The following is a 12,045-nucleotide window of genomic DNA, read 5'->3' as shown; positions in this document are numbered from 1 at the left end:
GTGTGTAGGTAGAGTGTGTTTACATGTCAGTGTATCAGTAGCACTGTTTCATTCCACAGTAGCACTCATGGTGTGTTTGTCTGTCTCTTTCCTCTCTGTTCACAGAGAAAGTCAGCATGCTCTCTGCATTGATCGCTCCCTTCAAGTACATGAGCCCAGGGACCACCAGCACAGAGGATGAGGACACTTTAAGTAAGTCACACCACTCAGTATATTCCTCCCAACATACTGGATGCACAGCCACTGGTGATATGATAGCCTATGATATACTGTATTCATCCCAAGGAGAAATTTGTCTTGGACAAATTACAGTACTGCTTCCACATATTGTAAATACACTGTACTGTAGACCAGATATGAAAGTGATCTATCTGTACATTTTCTGGTTTTGAAACAAAAATTTGTGAAAATTTTTCAGAAATGCAATATGCTTCTTTGTCCCTGTAACTAGGTTTGAAGAGCAGAGCATGATAGCACAGCTGCTCCAACTTTGTCCTCATAGAGAATAGAAGTCTGAAATAAGGCCGATGGCTTTGCTCTTTCACTCCCCAATGTGTGTAACTTTCAATACAATACAATCCCCCCATTACAAAAGAGATTGCTGCTTTGCATTGGGTACAGTAACAAATACTCTCCCACTTAAACCTCAGAGTCACAGAACCAATTTTGCAGCAGATTACAGAATGATTTGGCAGATAATACCCCATTTGAGGGGATTTGGATTTGAATTTTAGAACACTTAAATAAGATAGCCTCCCTCGCTATGAACTTTGGGGACTGTCGACTGGGGGACGCTGGTAGATCTGTTCATTACCCTTTCATTGTGTATCAAGTGGCTAAATCTGCCCCAAGAGCGTTGCTTTCTGAATCTCATTCTATTGCACACTGAAATATAGTGAAAATGGAGCGCCACACAGTTATGTCTGCATTTATTACTTACTTTTATTCTGAACAATGGTTTTATTGCTCTAAATTGTTTTGTTTCCTTTTCTTGTCGTTGTCAGGCACCAGTAGCACTGAGGTCAAAGAGAACCGAAATATTGGTAACCTAGAGGACTGCTGTTCTATTGTCCCCGGCGACCGCCAATCACTGTTCAAATCGGACACATCTAGAGGTGGGACTTCCGGTCTGAAGAGGAAGCGGCCGTTGGAGGAGGACAATAACGGACACCTGTGCAAACTCCGTCTGATCTACAAGAAACTGTTGTGGTCGGACTCACCAAAGAATGCCCTGGTGCAGCTGAATGAGCTGAGGCCAGGCCTCCAGTACCGCATGGTATCCCAGACCGGCCCGGTCCACGCACCCCTGTTCTCAATCGCCGTAGAGGTGAATGGCCTCACCTTCGAGGGCACGGGCCCCACCAAGAAGAAAGCTAAGATGAGGGCGGCCGAGCTGGCCCTCAAGTCCTTCATTCAGTTCCCCAACGCTCCTCAGGCTCACCTGGCCATGGGTAACCATGGCAACCCCTCTGCAGACTTTACCTCGGACCAGGCGGCAGACTTCCCAGACACTCTGTTCAAGGAGTTTGAGCCGTCGTCATGTGGTGGTGTAGTCGGCGACAGCTTCTCCCTCTACCGGTCGGCGTCGGAGAAGAGCGAGCTGCGCCTCTCCAGCGCCCTCCGGCACGGCCGATTACTTCGCCACACGTTGGACTTAATGGTGCAGGCCAAGCAGCGGCTGGCAGGGGTCCCTGTGACCATCCCCGCCGAGGCCCCCAAGACCCCTGTGGTGCTGCTCAACGAGCTGCGTCCAGGCCTGAGGTACGTGTGCCTGTCCGAGAGGACAGAGGGGCGGCGGGCGCGGAGCTTCATCATGGCAGTCCGTGTGGACGGGAGGATATTCGAGGGCTCTGGACGCAGCAAGAAGCTGGCCAAGACCCAGGCGGCCCAGTGCGCTTTGCAGGCCCTCTTCAACATCAGGCTGGCTCCTGAGGGGAGAGGAGGCCTTAAACCCAGCAGGAATAGATGCCCTCATTTGCCCCAGGTGAGTAGCTTGGCTTTTGGTTGGGACATCTGTCAGCTTCTTCTCCCCCATACAGGGTCCTGTAATAGCCAAAGCAGCAGGAACACAGCAGAAACACTATCGCCATCCAACAAGTAATTAAGAGGGAGGAGATATGGGTAAGGATGAGCTGACAGGGGGATGAAGAGAGGGAGGAGGGATGATGATAAGGGAGATTTGTAAGCATGCTGACTTATCATTTACTTTGGACGGGAAGTGTGACGACAGTGGGTGGCGTATCTAGTGGAAACATGCAAATGGTGTGTGTACGTTGGAAGGCTCAGGCTGCGGGTAAACAAAATCTGCTCAGTGATCTATTCAAACGGAAAGGGATGTAAATGAAGCAAATTATTGGCCTTGTGCCTCCGACACAAGAGAAAACAGAACGGCTCCCAAAATGAGCTTTTCTATTTTGCGTGTGTGTGTTTCTAGAGCTATAATTGGTAGAGTATTGTAATTTTGCACAATCTCTTGTTTCCCCAGGTGTAGCATCTACAAACATTAATTCAATCTCTTGCCCAAAGGAGATCGAAAAGCAAAGAGCAAATCGACAAACAAACCACTGACCCAATCCCGTGCTCATTTACTCAAATATGTAAAGAGCAATCAGACCAGGCAAACAAGTTTTGAGGAACTTTTCCATTTTAGACCCCAAAGTCATTCAGGGCTGGATTCTGTGGTTGGACATTTTAACCTTCAATTCAGCATTTAAGGTTCTGTGCAAAATGGCACCCTATTCTCTAGATAGTGCACAGGCCCTCAACAGAAGTTGTGCACAATATAGAGAAAATGATGCCATTTGGGACATGAACAAATATATCGAAGGTAACACTACCAGGGAAACATTTTCTAGCTCATTCAATCATCAGCTGTGAATGTTATTTTCACTTTAGACATGTTTATAATCGCACAAATCTAGGTATCTAGGAAACCTAGGCCAACAGTATCATTCATTTTGTTGTAGGCTCTAATAATTAACACTATTTATTCTATACATTTAAGACAAATAGTTGATACATTGTTCATCAATGTCAAAAAATACACAGATACCTGTAGCTATGTGTGCATGGGTGCGTGTGTGCATGTCTGTTCATACACGGTATTTGTGTGTATGGTGTATGCAGTGTAGTCTGAGTGTGTGCGTAGTGTGTACTAGAGGTCTTAATGGGTCCAAAAAGTTTGGACCCTTCCGAAATGGCTCCGTGGCTTTCCCACCCGACACGATATGCATAAAATAATTTCTGATGTGTGTGTCAGACCCCTTCTGAAAAGGACCGTTGAAAACAGACCCAAACAGACCCGTGCTGGTTCGGATCCGAGAGACCCGTTCAGATCTGGGAGAAAGAGAGATAGAAAGAAACCTCGTGCTGGGAGCCGTCAGCGCCGTCAATAAACAAGCATATTTGTCAAATGATCCACAGTTACGTGTCCTGACAAACTGCCTATAACAAATTACAAAAAATGTGTTTTGTTTGTCTTTCGATGTGAAGCATTAAAAAACGTTGTAGTCTATTCTTTTATTGGTTTTTACGTTCCTCAAACATGATTCAGCTGTCGGAGATTTGAGCGATAAATGCATCAGGGCATTGCATGCATATAGGCCTATATGCTTAGACGTCCATTATATGATATTCATATAAAAATATATATATATTAAAGGAGATTCCTAGCCCTAGAGAGACGGAGAGAAAGATTGAGATATGCCAGCGCCATGTTCGCACCATTGACATGGATTTCTTTATACTTGTCAGATAGGCTACTACTGCTATTCAGATAAAGGCATAAATAAGGCTAATTCCTTCATTTTTATCAAGATAAGCATTATATTGTTAGATTAAAGGAGTAACTCTGGTAGGCCTAAAACATTCTTCCTCACCTCAAGTTTAACTGTCGGAGTCAGTTGGAGTACCGGTGCGCACTGCTTTCATAGGCCTGCTGTAGCTAAGCCTAATAGTAACCATAACACACCAAACCTTCACAAAAGATGCTTAACATTATTAGGGTAATATCAAAAGTAAGTCAAGTCATTGTTTATAGGGAAAATGTGAACAGGTTACTATATTGCGGCATTAAATGAATTACCAACGAAGGTGAATGCCTACCGTATAGGCCTACTCAACAAATGACAGCAATAGGCTAATGCTAGGCTATTTATTTGAACTTTAAACTAAATATGGAGCACAAAATGAAAGGTATAACTTAATTTAGTAAATGAAAATGTCTCAACAAAATTAAACAAAACACTTTTTGCAAAGGCTATTTAAAGTACTAGTTCAGATTATTAAATAGGCCTACAATAATAATAATGATTTACAATAATAATAATGACTAAACAATTGATAAATACGAAAATAAAAAAATAAAAAAACTGCATCGTGCTCTCTCCTCAGCAGCAGGCGCACGTGAGGTGAGCAGCCGGAACCAGTTTCAGATGGGTATAAGCTATACGTTTTTTGGAGTTACAATTGGCTGACATACACTACATGACCAAAAGTAAAGCTATTGTGGACCTTTAAATGGGCTATGTCCTATTAGCATTCCCTTCCATGCCTTGAAGGAATAGACAAGCAAAGTGTCCTTCCTTTCCCGAACAACATCAGCCAAACAACCTGCTCATGTTAGCCTGGGAGAAAACTTTTATTTTTTACCTCCTGTCATGGTGTTTAAAAGGATTTTAAGAGGATTTGCCTCACCCGTTTAGTTCCAGAAAGCAGTCGCTTGTGGAAATTCTTGAAAGTCAGCCGTGCTTGCTCCTGTCGAATGGGGGACAGGGGGAACAGTCATTTTGAAGTGGTGAAGGACACACACACATCAAACACACAATCCTTCTAAGATTGCTCTGCGGATTGTCTTAGTGTCTCTTACAGAAAAACCACATGAATTTCACATGTGATATCTGTTTCACATGTGATTACATTGATCTTAAGTTAATGTAATAACGTGACATCATGTAATAACATGAAACTACTCGTGTGAAATAAACGTGACAACATGGGGATCTACATTTCAGCAAAGTTTTTTACATGTGAGAGTTAGAATTTGAGGTGAAAGAAAAACATCCAAATTTCACGTGTTTTAAGTATAAGTTAAGTACGCTGTTCAGCTAAAATAGTATAAACAATCTTCAATCAATGATAATCTGATTAAATTTGACATGATCATTTATTACTGACTTTTCAATTTTGTGTACGCTGATCTTTCTGCTGCGTAGCAGCATTTCTGCATCGTAGCATACCTCTACATATTCATTACCAACAAGTATAATACATCTCTGCACTAAGATAAATAGAGCCATCTGCACTGCTATTTTAGTCATCAGTTAATCTGACTATTCTCTCGTCATTGATTTAATTTACTATATCAGCAATTTGAGGGGTTTTCTGTATTGTTGTCTGTTAGTGGGGAATATTATTCTGTTTCAGGGGTTGGAACCTAAATTATTTTCCAATCATTTCTTTCTGAATAGAACCACATTTGTTTTTGTTCTGTTCCACTGTTCCTACCAGCAAAATAAAGTTCAGTACCGGTTCGTTTTTTTTAACCTGTCAAATCAACCGTTTTTTACATTTACCTCATGAAATTATTTCAACAATCAGTGTGGATAGAGCAGGCAAGCTAGTTTTTTAAATGTGTGATGGACAGACAAGTGTAGCCTATGGTGCAAGATGGGACTGACATTTTGCGGGTGGGGAGAGAGCAAGAGAAGATTGAGGAGGCTTGAAGCGCTGGGCATTCTGTTTTGACATGCACTATCTGCTGTGCATTCAGAAAGTATTCAGACCCCTTTACTTTACCCACATTTTGTTACATTACAAAATGTATTACATTTATTTTTTCCCTCATCAATCTACACACAATACCCCATAATGACAAAGCGAAAACAGGTTTGTAGAAATTATTGCAAATGTATTAAAAATAAAAAACAGATATCTTATTTACATAAGTATTCAGACCCCTTGCTATGAGACTCACAATTGAGTTCAGGTGCATCATGTTTCCATTTATCATCCTTGAGATGTTTCTATAACTTGATTGGAGTCCACCTGTGGTAAGTTCAATTGATTGGATATGATTTGGAAAGTCACACACCTGTCTATATAAGGTCCCACAGTTGATATCAGAGCAAAAACCAAACCATGAAGTCGAAGGAATTGTCCGTAGAGCTAAGAGACAAGATTATGTCGAGACACAGATCTGGGGAAGGGTACCCAAACATTTCTGCAGCATTGAAGATCCCCAAGAACACAGTGGCCTCCATCATTCTTAAATGGAAGAAGTTTGGAACCACCAACACTCTTCCTAGAGCTGGCCGCCCGGCCAAACTGAGCAAGCGGGAGAGAAGGGCCTTGGTCATGAAGGCGACCAAGAACGCGATTGTCACTCTGACAGAGCTCCAGAGTTCCTCTGTGGCGATGGGAGAATCTTTCTGAAGGACAACCATCTCTGCAGCACTCCACCAATCAGGCATTTATGATAGAGTGGCCAGACGGAAGCCACTCCTCAGTAAAAGGCACATGACAGCCCGCTTGAAGTTTGACAAAAGGCACCTAAAGGACTCAGACCATGAGAAACAAGTTTCTCTGTTCTTTCTCTGTTCAGAGGGAGGTTTTTCAGCGGCAGGGACTGGGAGACTAGTCAGGATCGAGGGAAAGATGAACGGAGCAAAGTACAGAGAGATCCTGAATGAACAGGGCAATGATCCAACAGGACAATGACCCTAAGCACACAGCCAAGACAACTTAGGAGTGGTTTTGGGACAAGTCTCTGAATGTCCTTGATTGGCCCAGCCAGAGACCGGACTTGAACCCGATCGAACATCTGTGGAGAGACCTGAAAATAGCTGTGCAGCGACGCTCCCCATCCAACCTGACAGAGCTTGAGAGCATCTGCAGAGAAAAATGGGGGAAACTCTCCAAATACAGGTGTGCCAAGCTTCTAGCGTCATACCCAAGAAGACTCGAGGCTGTAATCGCTGCCAAAGGTGCTTCAACAAAGTACTGAGTAAAGGGTCTGAATACTTTGCTTTGTCATTATGTAGTATTGTGTGTAGATTGATGAGGGGAAAAAAACAGCAATTTCATCCATTTTAGAATAAGGCTATAATGTAACAAAATGTGGAAAAAGTCAAGGGGGCTGAATACTTTCCGATTGCACTGTAAATTAGATCCACAGAATTATAACTTGGAGGAGTGGCTTCAATGGCGGAACTTTGAATGTCCTTTGAGCTTGCTAGCTAACAAGGTTGAGCTAACTAACAAGCTTGTGTGTGCAGAGCAGCACCATGATTAAAAACCCGTCATCACTTTACCTCTACCTACATGTACATATTACCTCAATTACCTCGACTAACCTGTACCCCTGCACATTGACTTGGTACCAGTACCCCCTGTATACTGAATATAACCTCGTTATTGTTATTTCATTGTGTACCATTTTATGTATATACAGTATATATTTATTTTTACTTTAGTTTATTTTTCAAATGTATTTTTGTGGCAAATATTTTCTTACTTAAAAAAACTGCATTATTGGTTAAGGGCTTGTAAGTAAGCATTTCATGGTAAGGTCTACATCTGTTGCATTTGGCACATGTGACAAATACCATTTGACTTGATTTGATTACTAGGCCTATGGTAGCTTGATTTGATTACTAGGTCTATAGTAGCCTTAACTATCATTGAATTAAAAATCTCTCTCCCTATCTTCTGAATTACGATTGTAACGTCAGTACAATAGCCTATGCTTCGGAGAGGGGCAGGTAGTCTAAACATGCGATGGCAAAGATATTCAGCTTGCAGGCAGACACTGAAATAAGTTTGCATAGGCGCTTTGCTGTGTCATTTTTTTGTTGGAGTCAAACAATTTCTGAACGTAAAAGAACGTTCTTAACCGGTTCCCATACTTTTAAAATAACGGCTCTGTTCCAGAACAGTATGGATCACTTTCATTCCAGGTTCTGTTTATGTTCCTTGAAAAATGTTATTTTCTGGTTTTCGGTTCTGTTCCCTAAACCAGTTCCAACCCCTTTTTAATGGTACTCCTGAATCAATCACTATGATGAATATAATAGTTTTTCTTGAGTGTATTTTTAACAAAGCTGAGATTTACTTTACTTATAGTACCGGTCAAAAGTTTGGACACGACTACTCATTCAAGGGTTTTTCTTTAGTTTAACTATTTTCTACATTGTATAATAATAGTGAAGACATCAAACTGTGAAAGAACAAATATGGACTCATGGATTAACCAAAAAAGTGTTAAATAAATCAAAATATATTGTATATTTTAGATTCTTCAAAGTAGCCACCCTTTGCCTTGAAATGGAAATTGGATTCCCCCCTGCCAGTTGCAATGTGGCTATCAGAAGTTAATAGTTGTATCCCACTGGAGAAAATCACTTACCGCTTGAGGAATAAGTTAAATACATTTTACAGAATTTGGCAACCTTTTATTGACTATATGGAGAATCTCCCCCCACATCACATTGAATGAATCTCTATATTATCCTTATATAATGTTTCACACGTAATGTATAATATGTAACCTACGGCAGGTGACCATATGATCCAATGTCTCATTATAATCTTTTTTTATTGTATGTTTGATTTTTACTTTTTGTTACGCTCATCTGTTACTGTCACTTTGTCCTATTGTTGTCTAATATCTTTTCACGTTTGTCTTGAATGTTGTTAATTGGAAAATGCAAAAATAAAATATTCAAAAGAAAAAAGTAGCCACCCTTTGCCTTGATGACAGCTTTGCACAGTCTTGGCATTCTTTTCCAACAGTCTTGAAGGAGTTCCCACATGTGATGAGCACTTGTTGGCTGCCTTTCCTTCACTCTGCGGTCCAACTCATCCCAATCCATCTCAATTGGGCTGAGGTCGGGTGATTGTGGAGGCCATGTCATCTGATGCAGCACTCCATCCCTCTCCTTCTTGGTCAAATAGCCCTTACACAGCCTGGATGTGTGTTTTGGGTCATTGTCCGGTTGAAAAACAGTAGTCACAGATAGTCACTTTAAGTGCAAACCAGATGGGATGGCGTATTGCTGCAGAATGTATTGCTGCAGAATTTCCACCGGACATTAGACCGGTGGAAATGTGTCCTTTGGTCTTGTGTCCAAATTTGTGTCCAAATTTTTGGTTCCAACCGCTGTGTCTTTGTGAGACACAGAGTAGGTGAACGGATGATCTCCGCATGTGTGGTTCACACCGTGATCCATGGAGAAGGAGGTGTTATGGTGTGGGGGTGCTTTGCTGGTGACACTGTCTGTGATTTATTTAGAATTCAAGGCACACTTAACCAGCATGGCTACCACAGCATTCTGCAGTGATACGCCATCTCATCTGGTTTTGGCATAGTTGGACTATCATTTGATTTTCAACAGGACAATGACCCAAAACACACCTCCAGGCTGTGTAAGGGCTATTTGACCAAGAAGGAGAGTGATGGAGTGCTGCATCAGATGACCTGGCCTCCACAATCCCCTGACCTCAACCAAAGGAAAATCAGCCAACAAGTGCTCAGCGTATGTGGGAACTCATATCATATCAAGCCACAATGCGAGACCTAGATGCAGACACATGAGGCAGAGTGTTGGAGTCTTACAATGTTTAATAATCCAAAGGGGTAGGCAAAAGAATGGTCGTGGACAGGCAAAAAGGTCAAAACCAGATCAGAGTCCAGGAGGTACAGAGGGGCAGACAGGCTCGTGGTCAAGGCAGGCAGAATGGTCAGGCAGGCGGGTACAGAGTCGAGAAACAGGCAAGGGTCAAAACCGGGAGGACTAGAAAAATGAGAATTGCAAAAGGAGTACTGGAAAAACACGCTGGCTGACTTGACTAAACATACAAGACGAACTGGCACAGAGAGACAGGAAACACAGGGATAAATACACTGGGGGAAATCAGCGACACCTGGAGAGGGTGGAGACAATCATAGGAACAGGTGAAACAGATCAGGGCGTGACACTTCAAGACTGTGGGAAAAACATTCCAGGTGAAGCTGGTTGAGAGAATGCAAAGACTGTGCAAAGCTGTCATCAAGTCAAAGCGTGGCTATTTGAAGAATCTCAAATATATAATATATTTTGATTTGTTTAACACTTTTTTGGTTACTACATGATTCCATATGTGTTATTTCATTGTTTTGATGTCTTCACTATTATTATACAATGTAGAAAATAGTAAAAAATAAATAAATAAAAAACTTGAATGAGTAGGTGTTCTAAAACTTTTGACCGGTAGTGTATTTTGATTTGTTTAACTCTTTTTTTTGGTTTTTACATGATTACATATACAGTGGGGAGAACAAGTATTTGATACACTGCCGATTTTGCAGGTTTTCCTACTTACAAAGCATGTAGAGGTCTGTAATTTTGATCATAGGTACACTTCAACTGTGAAAGACGGAATCTAAAACAAAAATCCAGAAAATCACATTGTATGATTTTTAAGTAATTAATTTGCATTTTATTGCATGACATAAGTATTTGATACATCAGAAAAGCAGAACTTAATATTTGGTACAGAAACCTTTGTTTGCAATTACAGAGATCATACGTTTCCTGTAGTTCTTGACCAGGTTTGCACACACTGCAGCAGGGATTTTGGCCCACTCCTCCATACAGACCTTCTCCAGATCCTTCAGGTTTCGGGGCTGTCGCTGGGCAATACGGACTTTCAGCTCCCTCCAAAGATTTTCTATTGGGTTCAGATCTGGAGACTGGCTAGGCCACTCCAGGACCTTGAGATGCTTCTTACGGAGCCACTCCTTAGTTGCCCTGGCTGTGTGTTTCGGGTCGTTGTCATGCTGGAAGACCCAGCTACGACCCATCTTCAATGCTCTTACTGAGGGAAGGAGGTTGTTGGCCAAGATCTCGCGATACATGGCCCCATCCATCCTCCCCTCAATACGGTGCAGTCGTCCTGTCCCCTTTGCAGAAAAGCATCCCCAAAGAATGATGTTTCCACCTCCATGCTTCACGGTTGGGATGGTGTTCTTGGGGTTGTACTCATCCTTTTTCTTCTTCCAAACACGGCGAGTGGAGTTTAGACCAAAAATCTCTATTTTTGTCTCATCAGACCACATGACCTTCTCCCATTCCTCCTCTGGATCATCCAGATGGTCATTGGCAAACTTCAGACGGGCCTGGACATGCGCTGGCTTGAGCAGGGGGACCTTGCGTGCGCTGCAGGATTTTAATCCATGACGGCGTAGTGTGTTACTAATGGTTTTCTTTTAGACTGTGGTCCCAGCTCTCTTCAGGTCATTGACCAGGTCCTGCCGTGTAGTTCTGGGCTGATCCCTCACCTTCCTCATGATCATTGATGCCCCACGAGGTGAGATCTTGCATGGAGCCCCAGACCGAGGGTGATTGACCGTCATCTTCAACTTCTTCCATTTTCTAATAATTGCGCCAACAGTTGTTGCCTTCTCCCCAAGCTGCTTGCCTATTGTCCTGTAGCCCATCCCAGCCTTGTGCAGGTCTACAATTTTATCCCTGATGTCCTTACACAGCTCTCTGGTCTTGGCCATTGTGGAGAGGTTGGAGTCTGTTTGATTGAGTGTGTGGACAGGTGTCTTTTATACAGGTAACGAGTTCAAACAGGTGCAGTTAATACAGGTAATGAGTGGAGAACAGGAGGGCTTCTTAAAGAAAAACTAACAGGTCTGTGAGAGACGGAATTCTTACTGGTTGGTAGGTGATCAAATACTTATGTCATGCAATAAAATGCAAATTAATTAGTTAAAAATCATACAATGTGATTTTCAGGATTTTTGTTTTAGATTCCGTCTCTCACAGTTGAAGTGTACCTATGATAAAAATTACAGACCTCTACATGCTTTGTAAGTAGGTAAACCTGCAAAATCGGCAGTGTATCAAATACTTGTTCTCCCCACTGTATGTGTTATTTCATAGTTTTGATGTCTTCACTATTATTTTACAATGTAGGAAATAGTAAAAATGAAATGAGAATGGAATGAGTAGGTGTGTCCAAACTTTTGACTGGTACTGTAAGTCCAAAGTGTAGGAATAC

General features: G+C 42.1%; 1 protein-coding gene across 1 annotated transcript in view; it reads left to right on the top strand.

Annotated features, from left to right (window-relative positions):
- adarb2 (adenosine deaminase RNA specific B2 (inactive)) overlaps window positions 1–12,045 on the top strand; it is a 198,150-nt gene that overhangs the window by 131,585 nt on the left and 54,520 nt on the right. Inside the window, exons 2-3 of the mRNA XM_071415101.1 lie at window positions 106–192; window positions 1,005–1,984. Coding sequence (XP_071271202.1) covers window positions 106–192; window positions 1,005–1,984 — 1,067 coding nt within the window. The remainder of the gene's footprint in view (window positions 1–105; window positions 193–1,004; window positions 1,985–12,045) is intronic.

The sequence above is a fragment of the Salvelinus alpinus genome, chromosome 8 (genome assembly GCF_045679555.1).
Source record: "Salvelinus alpinus chromosome 8, SLU_Salpinus.1, whole genome shotgun sequence".
NCBI lineage: Eukaryota > Metazoa > Chordata > Actinopteri > Salmoniformes > Salmonidae > Salvelinus > Salvelinus alpinus.
Note: the sequence above shows the minus strand (reverse complement) of the source record. Positions and strands in the feature narration are given on the sequence as shown.